Source organism: Choloepus didactylus, chromosome X (assembly GCF_015220235.1).
Source record: "Choloepus didactylus isolate mChoDid1 chromosome X, mChoDid1.pri, whole genome shotgun sequence".
Lineage (NCBI taxonomy): Eukaryota > Metazoa > Chordata > Mammalia > Pilosa > Megalonychidae > Choloepus > Choloepus didactylus.
Genome location: NC_051334.1, coordinates 126169757 through 126192520, shown reverse-complemented (window position 1 = coordinate 126192520; position 22764 = coordinate 126169757). Strand labels below are relative to the sequence as shown.

The following is a 22764-nucleotide window of genomic DNA, read 5'->3' as shown; positions in this document are numbered from 1 at the left end:
AGACACTTGCTCAAAGCCACACAGTTAGGAAGTGGTAGAGCTGGGATTTGAATCTGGTCTGATTCCAGAGCATATACAAGTTCTGATGTTGTGTTTTTAAGGCAGGTCACGTGTCTTTGTGAGTCCGGTATCCCCAGTAAGAACATAGCTCCTCCAGGGCAGCAATCAGGTCTGTGACTGTGGCAGGATCACTCCTAGAAACGAGCATAGTGCTCCTCACTCAGGCAATACCCACAAATCCTCTGCTCGGCCTGTTTCCTCTCAGAGTTCTGGTACCGGTACCATAGGTCAGTGTTTCCCAAACCTGGTGGTACCACAGAATCAACGGGGAACTGAAACATAAATAAATCCTGATGTCCCGGCTGCACTCCTGACCAACTAAATCACAATCTCTGGGAGTAGGACCCAGTCACCTGTAATTTTTCAAAGCTCTCAAGGAAATCCTATTGTGCTGCTAGTGTTGAGGATCACCCATAGAACACACAAGGAGGCTTAGCTAGAACACTGCTTCTCTAATTTTAAAACCACTTTATTTCTGAGGAAGCCACTTCTCCCTTCCATGATTTGTCCTTCCTCTGCCTTTCTTACTGATCCATTTGGCCTTTTACCCAACAACATCTGAGAAGGGCAGCAATCATGGGTTTAGGAACTAGCCACAAGCCAACTAAACTTCAGCTCCAAGCAGGTTCTTTAACCTATGGGGGATCCTGTGAATCACAGGTGGAAACATTAACATATTTAAGCTTTCTGGGCTCATACGTATGAGAATAAAATAAATAATTTGCTCTTTTAGAAACAGCAAACATGCCACCTCTTAATCTGTTAACAACATCTCCCCCTGGGAAATACTTTAAGAGAGGAAAATTGCTCTCCCTCTAATAGTTTCTGCCAGCTGGGAAGCAGGGCTTCCCCCCACCCACACTGGTCACTAGGTATTCAAACCTGAGAGCCGTGAAGGGGGCGGCTGACCACGGCTGCCAGACTTTGCACAAGCAACAGCTACTTGCCAGGTCTGAAGAAGCTGGTCTATGGGGAAGTTTCTAGGGTTCCGGAAGAGCTGGACTCTGGGAGTGAAATGGGAACCTGCACCCTTTCTCCCCAGACCCCCTCATTTCTATTCATGTACTCAAACAGCCCCTCCTCCACAATGCAAAATGTGTGTGCCTCTGCCAGGGCTCCCTAGCCAGTGTGCACACTGAATGGGTAGAGAGGAGCCAAGATAAAAATCCCTTCAGTCTCTGGGGCAGCCAAGCAGGGCATGGGGTGACCAGAATCTCTGGGACTGGTCCATTTACCTCAATATTCCTCATAAAAATAATTTTCTAGATGTGCTATGACATGAGGAAGATTGGGAAATATTGGCCTGGGGGTAGCTCCAAGTTCTCCAATTCCCCTGGCCTGGCGCTCTGCTTATGACCTCTCTTGGGTTGATCTGACACTCTCCATTGCCTTCCCCAGCACCGAGTGACCTTAATACATGGTCAAAACAGCTTGCCCCAGAGGGTTGAGAAGGGAAAGAAAGATGAGTCCAAGGGGACCCAGGGTCTGAACTACTTCAGAAACACTGAACCTCATCTCACTGGTTCAAACTCTCTTTCTATTTTGGTTAAAGCCTTAAGTGTACTTCTTCCTCTGTTTCCAAGGCCTGGCCCTACCCTGCACTGATGGAGAAACGCGGCCCCTCAAAGCATACCTTGGCATCCATGATGCTGGTCTCCACCCGGGCCACGCCCTGGTTCTCCCGGAACAGCTGGATCTTGCTGATCTTGCTGAACTCGGACAGCACAGTGGTGAGGTTGGTTTTGAGGTCAATAACATGGCTGATGCCGTGACGGGGTCCTACCAGGAGAGTGGTGGCTGACTGCTTCTCGTCCTGGTGCCCAAGGGTGGTAAAGAACATTCAGAGAAAGAAGGGCAGAGGAGGTGGGGAGAAGAGGCAGGAGAAGGAAATAGAAAACACGCACTGAAACAGTTTTGCTGGGAGGTGTGGAGATATTTGGGTCTCAGTGCTAGGGCAGGAGGACAACCTTGATGGAAAAATGGTCTGGGACACCCCAATTCCTAGGGAAGGGCCCTGGATCATCAGTCTAAATGGATACCTTAGCCTCAGCAGCAGGTTGACTTAAGTGGGTGGCAGCAGGGCTGGCTCTAGCGAAATTGTAAAGTAGGTGAGGTTTGTTTTGGTGTCTTTTAAAATCTCCTTTGAGCACTCTCTCTGTACCAAGGCCCAGGGGCTTTCCCTTTCTTGCTTCAGACCATTCAAGGCCCCTACCCAGTGCTCTGTCTGACCAGGTGACATCCTGTTTGATCTTCACCCTGCCCCCAACAACAGCCTTAATTAAAATTTGCAGTTCTCACCCATTGCCTGATTTCCTCTAAGACCTTGCTAAAAGGTGAATTAACAAAATAATTCTGCCCAAGGTGTGAAGGGTTGACTGGGAGCTTAATAAAATTCCTCCACTCTAAGAAGATATTTGCCTTTCAATAGGCACTATAGCAGTCTTAACCCAAAGGAACAGCCAATAAGAATGTCACCACTGGCAGGTGGGTAGAAGAGAAATTTAAGGGAGTGTATGGGGGTGGAGGGAGGGAGTGGTGGGCTTTCAGTGTTCCTCAAATCCCAGTATGTAAACGGCTACCACTATGCCTGATGGACTGGATTCCCTTAACTGGTATTGACAGATTCCCTGGAGCGCTGAAGCCTGAGTCCTCTGCAGGCCCATTCCCCGGGCATTAGCATCACCCTGAGGAGCCTCTTCCGTCTTCCTGTAAACACTTTGATAAGTTGCTTTCCGCCAGTGTGCGCCCCGGCCTCAGCATGACAGTGTGCTCCCAAGAGCATGACAAGCATCTGGAACCAGTCAGTGAGATAATTTGAATTTCCTCTCACCATGGCTTACTAGGGCAAATTAGCCTGGGACACAGTCTTGGGGGACCAGCTGTGAGCTGCCCTAGAGAAGTGCTGCCACAGTGGAGGCCCTGGGCAGACAGGGGGAAGTATGAGGACTCAGGAAGCGTAGGGTGGGGGACTGTGGGAGTATTTATGAAGGCAATGAAATAGAGAAGGCTTTGGCAAACTACAACCTGTGGGCAAAATCTGGCCTACCACATTGTTTTTGTATGGCCCACAAGATAAGAATGGGTTTTACACTTTTAAATGGTTGGAGAATAACCAAAAGAACCACATTTTGTAGACACATGGAACTTACATGAACTTCAAATTTCAGGGACCAAAATAGTTAGTGGAACACAGTCATGCTCATCTATTCATGCATCTCATTGTCTATGGTTGCTTTTGCGCTACAACAGCAAAGCTGAGTAGTGGCAAGAGTCTTGCCTGCAAAGCCTAAAACATTTTCTGCCTGGCCCTTTATAGAAAAAGTTTGCTGACTCCTAAAATAGAGGAAGGGGAGGGGTTCAAAAGGGTTATGGAGGGATACTAAACACAAATATCTCCTACTTTACCATTTTGCCAGAGGCAGGCCAAAGCACCATGGGAGGGAAGGGGGAGGAGGAGGAAGAGGAAAGAAGGTCTTTAGAAATAACTGCTGACAGAGAATGCCACCCTTCATTCCAACTAGAATCCCTCCTGCCCCTACCCACCCTCCCAAGGACAACTGCCAACAAAGGCTCCCCCACCCCTTTGTCATTGCCCTCACTGACCAGGCCCACAGTGTTGAACAAAACACCCGTGAAGGTCGGAAGTTCATTCAGGATTCGAAGATACTGGAGTTTGGCCTGTATAGCAGAGCCCTGTGGAAACAACGCACCCAGAAATCTGAGGAGCCTGAGGAGCACAGGGAAAGGAAACTGATCTTCTCAGGAAGAAGTCTCAACATCCTAGGACAGGCACTCGTCAACAGACCACACGGTGGGAGCGTGAGGAGATACTCAGTAAAACGGCAAGAGGGTTCCAGTTTGGACTGCTCTTATCTCTAGCATCCCACCTCCTTTATTAAACCTTTCTCCTATCTTCTGATCCTTGTTCTGAAAGTACCCAGCTTACTCGTCTTGTTTTTGGTTTAATTCCAACACCTTTGCTGAACTCGGAGACCCCACTTCATCTATACCTCTCTCCTGAGACCCTTCAGACCTCCTATAGCCACCTAGGTACTGGCCGATCCCAATCAGGAGTCCTACCTTTAGTATTGAGCACCTCTAAGTCCCCAAGCCTGCTGTTGCTCTGCCATTTGCAGTCTCTCCCAGTGGTACTGGCATCTCCCAGTCATTCAAGCCAGAACCTGTAAGTCACACTGGACTCCCACCTTGTTCTCTCACCTGAGGGCCATCAGTCACCAAATTATCTTTGATTTTACTTCTTAAAGCCCTCTCCAACCTATCCATCCTTCTTCTCTAGCCTCACAGCCATTGCCTCAGTACTTCCCACCTATGAGGTTGACAGGCAGGGGTGACAGCCAGTTCACCTTCACTTCCCTCAGTCCCCTCCACATTGCTGTTAGAGGAAGCATCTGAAAATACAAGTTTAGTCACATCAGCTTCCTGATTGAACTTTTTAATGGCTTCCTACTACCAGAGGATGAAGCACATATTCCTTTCTGCAGCACACAAGGCTCTCCATGAATTGGCCACTCTCTTGCATCCTCTCTTGCCCTCTCCCTTCCCCCTGCCACCACACTCCTTGCACATTCCTTGTATTTTCTGAACAATTTATGCCGAACTATTTGTATTTCTTTCCATGCACCATGGTCTCTCATATCTCTGGGCTTTTTTACAGACTGATCTCCTTGCCTGGGAAAGTCTTCTTTCTACCAACTTGTGAGTGACCACCCAACTCATCTAGATTAACTCCTATTTGCCATTCAAGACCCAGCTCTGGCATCAAATCCACCAATGACTTTTCCATCTCCCTCAGGCTGAGCTTGCTGTTGCTCCTCTGTGCTTCTGGAGCACCCACACCTTTCACACTGTGTTGAGGCTGTCTATTGTTTTTACCTAATAGACTGTGACTGACTTGAGGGCAGAGACTAAGTTTTCTTCATCGTTGTATCTCCAGCTCAAGCACTGGGGTGCCTCAAAAAAAAAAAAAATATTTGCTGAAGAAAATGGGTGTGAGCTCTGACACTCTCAACTGGGAAGAAAACAATCTGATTAAATATGCACAGCAAGGTAGGAATGGCTCAACTCTCTGGGGGAAATTTGCATTTTAAAAGAGAAGCTACTTGGTAATGCAAGGAAATCTGGAATGGGCGGAATATATGGAGGCGATTGTGTCTCATGTCTGCATCTGCATGCTGATTCTAGCGCCTCTCACCATCCTTCTGCCACCTGAGCAGGAAGCACAAGCAGAGGGAACCTTATATGACTAAGAAGGGCCTGCAGGGCTGGGGGAAGCAGGGAGAAGGAGATCCTCAGAGGGCAAAGGATGTGTCTTAAGCTCTCTATATGCCGCCCAATGACCCATTCTCCAGGTCATGCCTTGTCCCACCCAGGCTGGGCTCTTATCTCCCAAAATTCCATATCCCAGGACTGATGAATTTAGAAAGCTAGTGAGGGACAGACCAGTCATTTCCATGGAAAACATGTGCCCCCCACACACCGGAGCCTAATGTTTTCCACATAGCAGGTACTCAACTGGCACTGACTAAATTAGTGAAAGGACCTGAGAATTATCTCCTCCTGCATCTCCGCCCCTTTGTTTTGAGAACCCTGAGCTCTCCCAATGACTTGACACTAAACTAGCTGTCTCCAGGGAAGAGTCAGGCTTGGGGAAAACCCCTCTCAGGCCACAGTGGATTTGCACCTGAGTCAGAGAGAGTGGTGAGGCTCTCCAGAGGAGCCGGCCCTGTTGGAAAACTACCCATGAGCCCCCCAAGGCCACCAATGCCTGAGGAGAGCACCTGATGACCTACTCTGGGTACCTTGGTGCCACTGGAAGGATGTGTTTGATGAGCCTTCAATTGCTGAGAGAGAGATTTCCGGAGGTTCTTCTCTTTGATGCCTTGCAGGAGAGAGGGGGGAAGAAAGGGTTCCAGGCCCCACTCCTTCCTAAAAGGAGAAGAAAAGTACAAAACTAGTCAGAGAGACAATGTGGGTCAGAGAAAGGAAGATGGTAAGACAGAAACTGACTGAATCTGACAGACAGAAACGGAAGAATAGAGACTGGAGAAAGAAAAAGAAGGAAACATGCAGAAACAAAGCATTGGCCAGTTCCCTAGTAGAAGCTAGAGCTCAAAGGCATCATGTCTAGGTGTGAGAAACTCCAAGTCATTTATACTCTCATCACCTGCTCTACATTCCTAAAGAGCATGGCATAGCTCTACCCTTGCATCTTCTCACTACTCACTTATTTGCTTCCATCCCAGAGGGCCCCAGCACAACTCACTCTACATTCTTGAGTGAGATCTTCTGACTTGGTCGAGTGGCTGAGACAGTGATGTAGATGTGCAGGGCAGCAAGGCCCAACAGCATCTCTGGCTTGGGGTCCATTCCAAAGCGTTCTCGAATAACATCATTCCGACTCTGTGAGAGAGGGGAGTTCAAACCCTTCAGTTAAAGGAGATATCCCCCCCTGTCTCCCCAACCTTCTACTCCTTTACATCTCAGAAAATAATCATGATGTCAGTAAGACATCCTAGATCAAGGGAAAAAGGAAGATGCTGCACTTGGGGAAGATTAAATGGAGGAGCCTTGGGTTTCAAAGACACTGTTTGCTCCATTCAGCAGATTTTGGACAGCCTTCTTCTCAGTGACAGGTAGACACAATGGCAAGGCACAAGTGGGCAGAAAGTTCAGGTTTCTGCAAAAGTGAGACATGGTGCCACTCCCTTTCTTTCCTCCTGATACAAGAAACCCTCCCACCTTTTCTCTGGGGCCTATACTCACCCCTCAGCCATACAGGGCTCCTCTACTAGCTTAGATGGAAGCAAAGGAAGAGATACTGGAAGGGACTCTGCACAGGGCTCTGGCTCAGAAGCCCAGGGTGAGAGATGGACTGCAGGAATGGGGCAGATATTCTGTTCCCTGGGGTCTGAAGGACAAGAACGGTGATGAGTCAAGATTCCCTACATTATCCTAAAGGGGGTCACCTGGAACTACTGGCCAAGGGCATGGCAATACCCAAACCCTGAAGGTCAGAGTTCCAGCTATCAAAGTTTCAACCTTGGTTAGACCAGGTGCCCATCTTGTTGAAGTGGAACCAGGATAGGCTAGGGCACTAAGCAGTCATGGTGGTATCACACCACAGCATAAAAGAGACCGGAAGAGAAATACTTTATCAGTGATGATCTATGTGGAAAATCCAATTGAATCTACAGAAAAAAAACCAAAAACTAGAAGAACTAATCACTGAGTTTAGCAAGGTTGCAGGATATAAGATCGATATACAAAAGCCAATTGTATTTCTGTATGCTAGCAACAAGCAATTGGAAATGGAAATGAAAAAAAAATCAATGCCATTTACAATAGCATACTATGAAGTGCTCGCTTCGGCAGCACACATACTAAAATTGGAACAATACAGAGAAGATTAGCATGACCCCTGCCCAAGGATGACATGCAAATTCGTGAAGCATTCCATATTGTTCTTGATGAAAACACTTCAAAGGATAGGAATAGAAGGGAATTTTCTCAATATGATAAAGGCAATATATGAAAAACCCATAGCTAACATTGTACTCAATGGGGAGAGACTGAAAGCTTTCCCTCTAAAATCAGGAACAAGACAGGGATGCCCACTGTCACCATTGTTATTCAACATTGTGCTGGAAGTTCTAGCTAGAGCAATTACGCAAGGAAAAGAACTAAAAGGCATCCAAATTGGAAAGAAAGAAGTAAAACTTTCACTCTTTGCAGATGACATGATTCTATATGTAGGAAATCCAGAAAAATCTATAGCAAAGCTACTAGAACTAATCAGTGAATACAGCAAAGTGGCAGGCTACAAGATCAACATGCAAAAATCTGTAGTGTTCTTATATACAAGTAATGTGCAACATGAGGAAGAAATAAAAAAATCCATTTACAATAGCAACCAAAAGAATCAAGCATTTAGGAATAAACTTAACGAAGTCCACAGAAGACCTATACAGAGACAACTATAAGAAATTGCTAAAAGAAATTGAAGACACCTAATAAATGGAAGAACATACTGTGCTAATGGATTGGAAGACTAAATATAATTAAGATGTCAATTCTACCTAAACTGATTTACAGATTCAATGCAATACGAATTAAAATACCAACAACTTAATTTGCAGAAGTAGAAAAACCAATAACTAAATTTATTTGGAAGGGCAAGGTGCCCCAAATAGCCAAAAATATCTTGAGAAAGACGAACGAAGTGGGAAGTCTCACACTACCTGACTCTAAAGCATAATACAAAGCTACAGTGCTCAAAATAGCATGGTACTGGCATAAAGATAGATATATCAACCAATGGAATTGAATTGAATGTTCAGAAATAGACTCTCTCATCTACGGACAATTGATCTTTGATAAGACAGTCAAGCCAAAGCAACTGGGACAGAGCAGCCTCTTCAATAAACGGTGTTTGGAGAACTGGATATCCATTTCCAAAAGAATGAAAGAGGACCTCTATCTCAACACCTTATACAAAAATTAACTCCTAATGGATCAAAGACCTAAACATTACTGCTAAGACCATAAGGCTCTTAGAAGAAAATGTAGGACAATTTCTTAAAGATCTTGTGATAGGAGGTGGTTTCCTAGACCTTACACCCAAAGCGTGAGCAACCAAAGAACAAATAGATAAATGGGATCTCCTCAAAATTAAACACTTTTGTCCATCAAAGGAATTTGTTAGAAAAGTAAAAAGGCAGACTACACAGTGGGAGACAATATTTAGAAACTACATATCAGATAAGGGTTTAATATCCAGAATACTTAAAGCAATCCTACAACTCAACAACACAAAGACAAACAACCCAATCAAAAAATGGGCAAAAGACATGGACAGACACTTTTTTGAAGAGGAAATACAAATGACTCAAAAACATATGAAAAAAATGCTCAACTTCACTGGTTGTTAGGGAAATGCAAATCAACACCACAATGAGATATTATCTCACACCTACCAGAATGGCCATTATCCAAAAAACAGAAAATTACAAGTGCTGGAGAGGATGTGGAGAAAGAGGCACACTTATTCACTGTTGGTGGGAATGTAGAATGGTACAACTACTCTGGAAGACAGTGTGGCAGTTCCTCACGAAGCTAACTATAGATTTGCCATATGACCCAGCTATTCCATTACTAGGTATATACTCAGAGGAACTGAAAGCTAAGACATGAACAGACATTTGTAAACTGATGTTTATCATGGCATTAGTCACAATAGCCAAGAGATGGAAACAGCCCACATGTCCATTAACGGAAGAGTGGATAAACAAACTGTGGTACATACACACAATGGAATATTACGCAGCTGTAAGACAGAACAAAGACACAGAACATATAATAACGTGGATGAACCTTGAGGACATTATGTTGAGTGAAGTTAGCCAGAAACAAGAGGACAAATACTGTATGGTCCCACTAATATGCACTAACATTAATGAGTAAACTTTGAGGGTTAAAAACTGATAAAACAGGCTACCAGGAGATAGAAAGAGGGTAGAGATCGGGCATTTGATGCTGAAGGACTACAGAATGTTCAGCAGGATTCATTGTACAGACCCAGAAATAGATAGCATAATACTGTGTGATGGTAGCGCAATATTGTAACTACAGTGAACAAAGATGTCCATGAGTAAAGCTGAAAGAGGTGGGCTAGAAGCATGTATGATACCTGAGGTAAAGATAGAAGATAAAGGCAGGGACTGTTCAACTTAGCAAAAACTGGAGTGGTCAATGAGTGTGAATAAATGTACAAATATAAAACTGTTCTTGCATATGGGAGAACAAATGAATGTCAACCATGCAGAGTGTTGGAAAGAGGATGGTAGTGGGGAAAAAATACAATCAAAGCAAACTGGAGTCCATGGTCAACAGTAACACTGTAGTATGCTTCCAATAAATTTAACAAAGGCAATATACCAAAGCTAAATGAGTATGAGAGGGGGATATAAGGGAGGGACATGGGATTCTTGGTAGTGGTGGTGTTGTCTGACCCTACTATTATATTGTATTGTATTTTATTTTTCTTTTTATTGTCATTTTTATTATTCTTTAAAAAAAAAACAAAAAAACACTTTTTTTTTCCTTTAGTAATCAATATGTTCAAGTGCTGATTGTGGTGATAAATGCACAACTGTATGATGATACCATGAACAACTGATTGTATACTGTGGATAATTATATGGCATGTGAATATAGCTCTCTAAAATTGTATGGATAAATGTAAACAGGGATAAAAGTGCTGGAGAAAACATGGAGAGAGGGATGTATGTATTTACTGTTGGTTAGGAGGCAGAATGGTATAGCCTTTCTGAAGGACAGTGGGGTGGTTCCACATGAAGCTAAGTATGTGGGTGCCATAGGTCCTGCAACCTCATTAGGGGACATTTTCTTGGAGGATCTGAGAGCAGGGACATGGATGGACATTTGCACACTGTTGTTTATGGAGACAGTATACATGATTTGCAATGGGTGGAGGTGGCCTAAGGGTACATCGACTGAAGAACAGAATGGTGAACTGCTGTGGGTGCATACAAGGAAATACTGGGCTACTGCGAGAAGGAGTGAAGCTATGAGACACGCAGTGAGGTGGATGGAACCTGTAGACAGTATTTTGAGTGAACTACGCCAGAAACAAAGGCAAACACTATAATGCCTCACCAATATGGACTAACTACAATGTGTAAACTCAGAATTGAACCTTAGAGCACAGCTTATCAGGGGAACGCTGATTGTAATGGTCCCTAGATTGTAAGCTCTTACAGCAATCACATCTATTACTGAATTGTAATGGCTATCTCCAGATTCTGAGATGCTGATCCCTTTGTGTATAACCTGATCAATCCCTGGAACTTTGGATATCTGTATGACACCTGAAACTCAGAGCTAGAACTTGGCAGATAAGAATGTCAGTATTATCACATATAGCAACTGTGAGAAAAGCTGAAAAACAATCCAGACTTCAACTAGAGATATGAATGAAGCAGATGTGGTTAGGACTAGGGCAAATCAGGCTAAAGGGTAAAGGACAATACTGACCGCATTTTAAAACTTCAAATTCCATGTGAGACCAAGGGAAGAGATGTTTAGTTGGTGCAAGATCTATATTTCCTAAACAATTTAACTTGCACACTTGGTTCAAATACCATACTTACATGGAACTTTTAATAGGAAGTGAGACCTGGTAGGTTTGCATAGCTTAGCGTGAAATAGCGACACACCCCAAAGTAATTTGGACAGAGAATAAAAATACATACACAGGGCCTCCCTGAGGAGCTGGGGAACATGCAGAGGTATTGGGCTTCCTCACCTGGATTGCTGCTGATATTCTCACAAACACTGAGGACTGGCGGTTTGATGTGCCAAGCCCTCTATCATGGGACTTGCCTTTATGAAGCTCAACACTGCAAAGGAGAGGCTAAACCTGCTTATAATTGTGTCTAAGAGTCTCCCCCTGAGTACCTCTTTGTTGCTCAGATGTGGTCCTCTCTCTAGCTAAGCCAACTTGGTAGGTGAACTCACTGCCCTCCCCCCTACATGGGATCTGACTCCCAGGGGTGTAAATTTCCCTGGCAATGCAGGATATGACTTCCGAGGATGAATCTGGACCTGACATCATGGGATTGAGAACATCTTCTTGACCAAAAGGGGGATGTGAAATGAAACGAAATAAAGTTTCAGTGGCTGAGAGATTCCAAATGGAGTTGAGAGGTCACTCTGGTGGACATTCTTATGCACAATATAGATAACCCTTTTTAGGTTTTAATGCATTGGAATAGCTAGAAGTAACTATCTGAAACTATCAAACTGCAACCCAGTAGCCTTGACTCTTGAAGGCGACTGTACAGCAATGTAGCTTACAAGAGGTGACAGTGTGATTGCGAGAGCCTTATGGGTCACACTCCCTTTATCCAGTGTATGGATGGAAGAGTAGAAAAATGGGGACAAAAAACTAAATGAAAAATAGGGTGGGGGGTGTTTTGGGTGTTCTTCTTTACTTTTATTTTTTATTCTTATTTTCCCTTTTTCTGGTACAAGGAAAATGTTCAAAAAATAGATTGGGGTGATGAATGCATAACTGTATGATGGTACTGTGAACAACTGATTGTACACTTTGGATGACTTATGGTATTTGAATATATCTCAATAAAATTGAATTAAAAAACTACAAAATACTTAGGGATAAATCTGAAAAAATATGTGAAAGACTTGTATACCGAAAACTACAAAACATTGCTGAGAAAAATTAAAGACCTAAATAAACATAGAAATATACTGTATTCATGTGTCAGAAGTCTCAATATTGTTAAGATGTCAATACTCCCCAAATCAACCTAGAGATTCAACATAATTCCAATCAGAATAAAAATTGAAAAGCTGGCTCTAAAATTCACACGGAAATGCAAAGGTCCTAGAAAAGTCAAAACAACTTTGACAAAGAAGAAAAAAGTTGGAGGACAAATGCTACCTGATTTTGAGACTTATTATAAAGCTACAGTAATCAAAAGAGTGTGATATTGGTAAAAAGATAGGCAAGAAGGTGAATGGAACAAAATAGACTTTCAGAAATAGTTCCACACAAAGATAGCAGCTGATTTTTGACAACAGTGCAAAGGTAATTCAGTGGAGAAAGGACAGTCTTTCAACAAACGGTGCTGGAACAATTGGTTATCCATAAGCAGAAAAAGAAAAAAAAAGAACTTTGATCCATACCTCACACCATATACAAAAGTTAACTCAAATGGACCACAGACCTAAATGTAAAGCCTAAAATGATAAAACTTCTAGAAGAAAAAATAAGAGAAAATATTTGTGGCCTTGGGTTGGGCAAAGACTTTTTAGCTATGACACCAAAAGCATGATCCATAAAAGATCAAATTAACAAATTGGACTTCATAAAAATTCCAACATTTGCTCAGTGAAAGACACAGTTTAGAGACTGAAAAGACAAACCACAGACTGGGAGAAAAAACCTGCAAACAACATATTCAACAAAGGACTTGAATACAGAATATACAAAGAACTCTCAAAACACAACAATAAGAAAACAACTCAATTAAAAAGTGGGCAAAAGATTTGAACACTCTGCCAAAGAAGATGTATGATGTCAAATATGAAAAGAGGTTCAACATCATTGATCATTAGGGAAATTCAAATGAAAACCACAATGAGATATCATTACATACCTATTAGAATGGCTAAAATAAAATACTGACAATACCAACTGTTGACAAGGATGCAGAGAAACGGAAACTCTCATACATGGTGAGTGGGAAGGTAAAATGGTACAACCACTTTGGAAACAGTATTGGAATTTCTTTAAAAGTCAAAGATACATCTACCACATGATCAGTTCATTCCACTGCTAGGTATTTACTCATGTTCATACAAAGACTTGTGCATGGATGTTCATAGCAGCTTAATTTGTAACAGCCAAAACCAGGAAACAACCCAAAGTTCCATCAACAGATGAATCGATAAACAATGAATTTTAGCTACACACAACATGGATGAATCTATAGTGACAGAAAGCAGGTCGGTGGTTGACTGGGGATGGGGAGGACAATATACAAAGGAACCTGAAGAAACTTTTGTTGGTGTTGGATATGTTCAATACTGTAATTGTGGTAATGGTTTCATACATATGTCAGTTACATACATATGTCAAAACTTATCAAATTGTATACTTTATGTACAGTTTGTTGTGCATTGACTAGAATTCAATAAAGCTTTTAAATAAAAAAAAGAAGGAACAGAGCTGAAGTCTGTATCATCACAACATAGTCTTGTCACCAAATTCCAAAATATTAGAACCAAGGAAATTCCCTGATGCTTGAATGAAGAAAGCATCAAAATGAGAACTAAACCTACAAAATTCATAGAGCATCCACAATTCATTGTCCTCTAGAGTGTTGTTAAATGAATTTGAGGTTGTCTGAGAAATGTTCCTAACGTTTCACATTGTCAGATGGGGCCGAAAGGACACTGTGATGTCTCATAGTACATCCCCAGGTTATAATCATCAGAGACCAATGAGTTTTGAGGTTTTTGTTTTCTCTCCTTGAGTGCTCTGTATGTCCTACAGGCACCTAAAACTCAACATAATCCAAAAAATAACTCATATGTTCCCCAAACCCATTCCAGTACCTGTATTCCCTAACTTGGAAATGATCTCACCTCTACCAATGCTCATTGAGTCAAAGCCCATCAATTCTACCTTTTAAATATCTCGAATCCCATCCCATCTCCTCCACCACTGCCCTGATTCAGGTCCTCATCATTTCTCCTCTGGATAACTGCAATAGCTCCCAAGCTCGTGTCCTTCTTCAGCACTGTGATCATTCTAAATTGCTCATCTTTCCAGGCTATTCTCCTTGAAACCTTTCTCTGCCCTTGCCCTCCAGCAGAATTTCTTTACCTTGGCTGCACATTAGAATCAGCTGGGGAATTTTTAAAAATACCTATGTTTGGATCTCTTGCCCATATATATTTTTTTTTTACTTGGTCTTGGGTAGGATAGAGCATTTTTTAAAAAAAGCTTCCCAGATAATGCTTAATTAAGGCAGTTGTTCTCAAGCTCTAGCATGCATCAGAATCATCTGCAGGGCTTGTTAAAACATAGGTTAATAGCCACTTCCACCCTCAGAGTTTCTGATTCATTAAGACTGGGGCAGAGGCGGGGCAAGATGGCAGACTGGTGAGCTGTATGTTTTAGTTACTCCTCCAGGAAAGTAGGTAGAAAGCCAGGAACTGCGTGGACTGGACACCACAGAGCAATCTGACTTTGGGCATACTTCATACAACACTCATGAAAACGTGGAACTGCTGAGATCAGCGAAATCTGTAAGTTTTTGCGGCCAGGGGACCCGCGCCCCTCCCTGCCAGGCTCAGTCCCGTGGGAGGAGGGGCTGTCAGCTCCGGGAAGGAGAAGGGAGAACTGCAGTGGCAGCCCTTATCGGAAACTCATTCTGCTGATCCAAACTCCAACCATAGATAGACGGAGACCAGACACCAGAGAATCTGAGAGCAGCCAGCCCAGCAGAGAGGAGATAGGCATAGAAAAAAAACAACACAAAAAACTCCAAAATAAAAGCAGAGGATTTTTGGAGTTCTGGTGAACATAGAAGGGGGAAGGGCAGAGCTCAGGCCGAGCTCAGGCCCTGAGGCACATATGCAAATCCAGAAGAAAAGCTGATCTCTCTGCCCTGTGGACCTTTCCTTAATGGCCCTGGTTGCTTTGTCTCTTAGCATTTCAATAACCCATTAGATCTCTGAGGAGGGCCCTTTTCTTTCTTTCTTTTTTTTTTTTAATCCTTTTTTCTTTTTCTAAAACAATTACTCTAAGAAGCCCAATACAGAAAGCTTCAAAGACTTGCAATTTGGGCAGGTCAAGTCAAGAGCAGAACTAGGAGAGCTCTGAGACAAAACGCAATAATCCAGTGGCTGAGAAAATTCACTAAACACCACAACTTCCCAAGAAAAGGGGGGTGTCCGCTCACAGCCATCATCCTGGTGGACAGGAAACACTCCTGCCCATCGCCAGCCCCATAGCCCAGAACTGCCCCAGACAACCCAGTGTGACGGAAGTGCTTCAAATAACAGGCACACACCACAAAACTGGGCGTGGACATTAGCCTTCCCTGCAACCTCAGCTGATTGTCCCAGAGTTGGGAAGGTAGAGCAGTGTGAATTAACAAAGCCCCATTCAGCCATCATTTCAGCAGACTGGGAGCCTCCCTACACAGCCCAGCAGCCCAGAACTGCCCTGGGGGGACGGCACTCACCTGTGACATAGCACAGTCATCCCTCAACAGAGGACCCGGGGTGCACGGCCTGGAAGAGGGGCCCACTTGCAAGTCTCAGGAGCCATACGCCAATACCAAGGACTTGTGGGTCAGTGGCAGAGACAAACTGTGGCAGGACTGAACTGAAGGATTAGACTATTGCAGCAGCTTTAAAACTCTAGGATCACCAGGGAGATTTGATTGTTAGAGCCACCCCCCCCCTCCCTGACTGCCCAGAAACACGCCCCATACACAGGGCAGGCAACACCAACTACACACGCAAGCTTGGTACACCAATTGTACCCCACAAGACTCACTCCCCAACTCACCAAAAAGGCTAAGCAGGAGAGAACTGGCTTGTGGAGAACAGGTGGCTCGTGGACACCACCTGCTGGTTAGTTAGAGAAAGTGTACTCCACGAAGCTGTAGATCTGATACATTAGAGATAAGGACTTCAATTGGTCTACAAATCCTAAAAGAACCCTATCAAGTTCAGCAAATGCCACGAGGCCAAAAACAACAGAAAATTATAAAGCATATGAAAAAACCAGACGATATGGATAACCCAAGCCCAAGCACCCAAATTAAAAGACCAGAAGAGACACAGCACCTAGAGCAGCTACTCAAAGAACTAAAGATGAACAATGAGACCATAGTATGGGAGACAAAGGAAATCAAGAAGACCCTAGAAGAGCATAAAGAAGACATTGCAAGACTAAATAAAAAAATGGATGATCTTATGGAAATTAAAGAAACTGTTGACCAAATTAAAAAGATTCTGGACACTCATAGTACAAGACTAGAGGAAGTTGAACAACGAATCAGTGACCTTGAAGATGACAGAAGGGAAAATGAAAGCATAAAAGAAAGAATGGGGAAAAAAATTGAAAAAATCAAAATGGACCTCAGGGATATGATAGATAATATGAAACGTCCAAATATAAGACTCATTGGTGTCCCAGAAGGGGAAGAAAAGGGTAAAGGTCTAGGAAGAGTATTCAAAGAAATTGTTGGGGAAAACTTCCCAAATCTTCTAAACAACATAAATACACAAATCATAAATGCTCAGCGAACCCCAAATAGAATAAATCCAAATAAACCCACTCCGAGACATATACTGATCACACTGTCAAACACAGAAGAGAAGGAGCAAGTTCTGAAAGCAGCAAGAGAAAAGCAATTGACCACATACAAAGGAAACAGCATAAGACTAAGTAGTGACTACTCAGCAGCCACCATGGAGGCAAGAAGGCAGTGGCACGATATATTTAAAATTCTGAGTGAGAAAAATTTCCAGCCAAGAATACTTTATCCAGCAAAGCTCTCCTTCAAATTTGAGGGAGAGCTTAAATTTTTCACAGACAAACAAATGCTGAGAGAATTTGCTAACAAGAGACCTGCCCTACTGGAGATACTCAAGGGAGCCCTACAGACAGAGAAGCAAAGAAAGGACAGAGAGACTTGGAGAAAGGTTCAGTACTAAAGAGATTCGGTATGGGTACAATAAAGGATATTAATAGACAGAGGGGAAAAATATGACAAACATAAAACAAAGGATAAGATGGCCGATTCAAGAAATGCCTTCATGGTTATAACGTTGAATGTAAATGGATTAAACTCCCCAATTAAAAGATATAGATTCGCAGAATGGATCAAAAAAAATGAACCATCAATATGTTGCATACAAGAGACTCATCTTAGACACAGGGACACAAAGAAACTGAAAGTGAAAGGATGGAAAAAAATATTTCATGCAAGCTACAGCCAAAGAAAGCAGGTGTAGCAATATTAATCTCAGATAAAATAGACTTCAAATGCAGGGATGTTTTGAGAGACAAAGAAGGCCACTACATACTAATAAAAGGGGCAATTCAGCAAGAAGAAATAACAATCGTAAATGTCTATGCACCCAATCAAGGTGCCACAAAATACATGAGAGAAACACTGGCAAACTAAAGGAAGCAATTGATGTTTCCACAATAATTGTGGGAGACTTCAACACATCACTCTCTCCTATAGATAGATCAACCAGACAGAAGACCAATAAGGAAATTGAAAACCTAAACAATCTGATAAATGAATTAGATTTAACAGACATATACAGGACATTACATCCCAAATCACCAGGATACACATACTTTTCTAGTGCTCATGGAACTTTCTCCAGAATAGATCATATGCTGGGACATAAAACAAGCCTCAATAAATTTAAAAAGATTGAAATTATTCAAAGCACATTCTCTGACCACAATGGAATACAATTAGAAGTCAATAACCATCAGAGACTTAGAAAATTCACAAATACCTGGAGGTTAAACAACACACTCCTAAACAATCAGTGGGTTAAAGAAGAAATAGCAAGAGAAATTACTAAATATATAGAGACGAACGAAAATGAGAACACAACATACCAAAACCTATGGGATGCAGCAAAAGCAGTGCTAAGGGGGAAATTTATAGCACTAAATGCATATATTAAAAAGGAAGAAAGAGCCAAAATCAAAGAACTAATGGATCAACTGAAGAAGCTAGAAAATGAACAGCAAACCAATCCTAAACCAAGTACAAGAAAAGAAATAACAAGGATTAAAGCAGAAATAAATGACATAGAGAACAAAAAAACAATAGAGAGGATAAATATCACCAAAAGTTGGTTCTTTGAGAAGATCAACAAGATTGACAAGCCCCTAGCTAGACTGACAAAATCAAAAAGAGAGAAGACCCATATAAACAAAATAATGAATGAAAAAGGTGACATAACTGCAGACCCTGAAGAAATTAAAAAAATTATAAGAGGATACTATGAACAACTGTATGGCAACAAACTGGATAATGTAGAGGAAATGGACAATTTCCTGGAAACATATGAACAACCTAGACTGACCAGAGAAGAAACAGAAGACCTCAACCAACCCATCACAAGCAAAGAGATCCAATCAGTCATCAAAAATCTTCCCACAAATAAATGCCCAGGGCCAGATGGCTTCACAGGGGAATTCTACCAAACTTTCCAGAAAGAACTGACACCAATCTTACTCAAACTCTTTCAAAACATTGAAGAAAATGGAACACTACCTAACTCATTTTATGAAGCTAACATCAATCTAATACCAAAACCAGGCAAAGATGCTACAAAAAAGGAAAACTACCGGCCAATCTCCCTAATGAATGTAGATGCAAAAATCCTCAACAAAATACTTGCAAATCGAATCCAAAGACACATTAAAAAAATCATACACCATGACCAAGTGGGGTTTATTCCAGGCATGCAAGGATGGTTCAAGATAAGAAAATCAATCAATGTATTACAACACATTAACAAGTCAAAAGGGAAAAATCAATTGATCATCTCAATAGATGCTGAAAAAGCATTTGACAAAATCCAACATCCCTTTTTGATAAAAACACTTCAAAAGGTAGGAATTGAAGGAAACTTCCTCAACATGATAAAGAGCATATATGAAAAACCCACAGCCAGCATAGTACTCAATGGTGAGAGACTGAAAGCCTTCCCTCTAAGATCAGGAACAAGACAAGGATGCCCGCTGTCACCACTGTTATTCAACATTGTGCTGGAAGTGCTAGCCAGGGCAATCCGGCAAGACAAAGAAATAAAAGGCATCTATATTGTAAAAGAAGAAGTAAAACTGTCATTGTTTGCAGATGATATGATCTTATATCTAGAAAACCCTGAGAAATCAACGATACAGCTACTAGAGCTAATAAACAAATTTAGCAAAGTAGCGGGATACAAGGTGTGCCAGTTTGAGTGTATTGTGTCCCCCAAATGCCATTATCTTTGTAGTCTTGTGTGGGGCAGAAGTTTTGGTGTTGGTTAGATTTGCTTGGAGTGTGCCCCACCCAGCTGTGGGAGATAATTTTGATGAGATGTTCCCATGGAGGCTTGGCCCCACCCATTCGGGGTGGGCCTTGATCGGTGGAGCTACATAAATGAGCTGACTCGGGGGGGAAGAAAGAGAGTGCAGCTGGGAGTGATGTTTTGAAGAGAAGCAAGCTTGCTGGAGAGGAACGTCCTGGGAGAAAGCCGTTTTGAGGCCGGAGCTTTGGAGCAGATGCCAGCTGCCTTCCTAGCTAACAGAGGTTTTCCGGAGGCCATTGGCCATCCTCCGGTGAGGGTACCCGATTGCTGATGTGTTGCCTTGGACGCTTTGTGGCCTTAAGACTGTAACTGTGTAGCGAAATAAATCCCTGTTTTATAAAAGCCAATCCATCTCTGGTGTTTTGCATTCTGCAGCATTAGCAAACTAAGACAGATTTTGGTACCAGAGAAGTGGGGTGCTTTTGCTGCTGAGTTTGCAAATACCAAACATGCTGGAACGGCTTTTTAAATGGATAAGGGGAAGACTCTGGAAGAATTGTGAGGAGCTTGATAGAAAAGGCCTAAACTGCTTTAAAGAGACTGTTTGTGGAAATATGGACTCTAAAGATACTTCTGATGAGGCCTTGAACAGAGATGATCAATGTGTTGTGAACTGGAAGAAAGGCGAACCTTGTTTTAAAGTGGCAGAGAATTTGGCAAAATTGAGTCCTGGTATCAGATGGAAGGAAGAATTTAAAAGTGACAAACTGGAATACTTAGCTGAGGAGATCTCCAGACTACCTGTGGAGGATATATCCTGGCTTCTCCTTGCAGCTTATAGTAAAATGCGAGCAGAGAGAGATAAACTTAGAACTGAACTCTTGGGTTCCAAGAAATCAGAAACTGATAGCTTGGAAAATTACAGGCTTCCAGGGGGTGGAATCCCAGAAGCTACAGCCCAACCTGAGGACAAGCCAAGATTGGATAAGGAGTTAAGCAGAAAGGATTTGTGGAAACTCCTATTGTCTGATGGCTTTGACCCCTGCATGCTTCATGCAAAGCCAACAGAATTTTTGCGAGATCTTTATAGACGGAGCCATTGCCGGTCTGCACTGGAGGAGACAGACAAGGAAAAAATTAAAGGAAAAATCTCTTTAAAGACAGAGCCATGGAGGTTGAGGTCTGGAGTCAAGAGGTTTAGGGCTGGGAGAGCGGAGCAGCCCACATGCATGGAAAGGGTGAGTTTGCCCTGGAGGTCGAGGGCGGGCTTTCCGCCTCGATGCTCGGGAAGAGTTTTGCCACCTCAGGTCCCAAAGAGGGTGGAGCACATTTCCAGGGAATTGGGGAGAGCCTGGCTGCCACCCCACTGTTCTGAAGGGGTTGAGCGTGTGCCCCGGAGATGGAAGGGAATCCGGGAGCTGCCCCGATGTTTGAGGAGGGTGGGGCCGAGAAGGTGGTCTCCCCAATGTGTGGAAGTGTTGGAGCACTCACCCAAGCGTTTGGAGAGGAAAGGGCTGCTGAAAAGGCCCTTAGGAAGGGTTAGACTCCCGCTCTCTCAAGCCCCAAGGATGCAACATTGTTCTGTAAATGACTCTCGGACTTTGAAATCTAATGGACTTTGTCCTGTGGGTTTTAGGAACTGTTTTGCTCCTGTTAACCCTGTTTTCCTTACTGTTTCTCCTTATGGCAATGGAAATGTTTATCCTATGAATGTCTCTCCTTTGTATATTGGAAGCACATAACTTGTTCTAGGTTCACAGATCCACAGCTAGAGGGGAATTATGCCTTAGAACTGACCAAGCCTAAACTGATTTTGATGGGATTTTGTACTTAACTTTTGTTACTGAAATGATTTAAGTTTTGTGATATTGTGATGAAATGAATGTATTTTGTATTTGGAAAGATAATGTCATTTTGGGTTCCAGGGGGTGGAATGTGCCAGTTTGAGTGTATTGTGTCCCCCAAATGCCATTATCTTTGTAGTCTTGTGTGGGGCAGAAGTTTTGGTGTTGGTTAGATTTGCTTGGAGTGTGCCCCACCCAGCTGTGGGAGATAATTTTGATGAGATGTTCCCATGGAGGCTTGGCCCCACCCATTCGGGGTGGGCCTTGATCCGTGGAGCTACATAAATGAGCTGACTCGGGGGGGGGAAGAAAGAGAGTGCAGCTGGGAGTGATGTTTTGAAGAGAAGCAAGCTTGCTGGAGAGGAACGTCCTGGGAGAAAGCCGTTTTGAGGCCGGAGCTTTGGAGCAGATGCCAGCTGCCTTCCTAGCTAACAGAGGTTTTCCGGAGGCCATTGGCCATCCTCCGGTGAGGGTACCCGATTGCTGATGTGTTGCCTTGGACGCTTTGTGGCCTTAAGACTGTAACTGTGTAGCGAAATAAATCCCTGTTTTATAAAAGCCAATCTATCTCTGGTGTTTTGCATTCTGCAGCATTAGCAAACTAAGACACAAGGTTAATGCACATAAGTCAGTAATGTTTCTATATGCTAGAAATGAAGAAACTGAAGAGACACTCAAGAAAAAGATACCATTTTCAATAGCAACTAAAAAAATCAAGTACCTAGGAATAAACTTAACCAAAGATGTAAAAGACCTATACAAAGAAAACTACATAACTCTACTAAAAGAAATAGAAGGGGACCTTAAAAGATGGAAAAATATTCCATGTTCATGGATAGGAAGACTAAATGTCATTAAGATGTCAATTCTACCCAAACTCATCTACAGATTCAATGCAATCCCAATCAAAATTCCAACAACCTACTTTGCAGACTTGGAAAAGCTAGTTATCAAATTTATTTGGAAAGGGAAGATGCCTCGAATTGCTAAAGACACTCTAAAAAAGAAAAACGAAGTGGGAGGACTTACACTCCCTGACTTTGAAGCTTATTATAAAGCCACAGTTGCCAAAACAGCATGGTACTGGCACAAAGATAGACATATAGATCAATGGAATCGAATTGAGAATTCAGAGATAGACCCTCAGATCTATGGCCGACTGATCTTTGATAAGGCCCCCAAAGTCACTGAAGTGAGTCATAATGGTCTTTTCAACAAATGG

At 42.7% G+C, this 22764-nt stretch overlaps 1 protein-coding gene and 1 non-coding gene across 2 annotated transcripts in view; one reads left to right on the top strand and one right to left on the bottom strand.

The window, feature by feature from the left end:
- FRMPD3 (FERM and PDZ domain containing 3) overlaps nt 1-22764 on the bottom strand; it is a 58999-nt gene that overhangs the window by 24408 nt on the left and 11827 nt on the right. Inside the window, 4 exon segments of the mRNA XM_037821876.1 lie at nt 1694-1873; nt 3664-3753; nt 5880-6006; nt 6344-6480. Of these exon segments, the coding sequence (XP_037677804.1) occupies nt 1694-1873; nt 3664-3753; nt 5880-6006; nt 6344-6480 (534 nt within the window).
- On the top strand, nt 7437-7543 carry LOC119523923. The gene has a single exon (XR_005214724.1). It is a non-coding gene; the product is annotated as a U6 spliceosomal RNA (small nuclear RNA).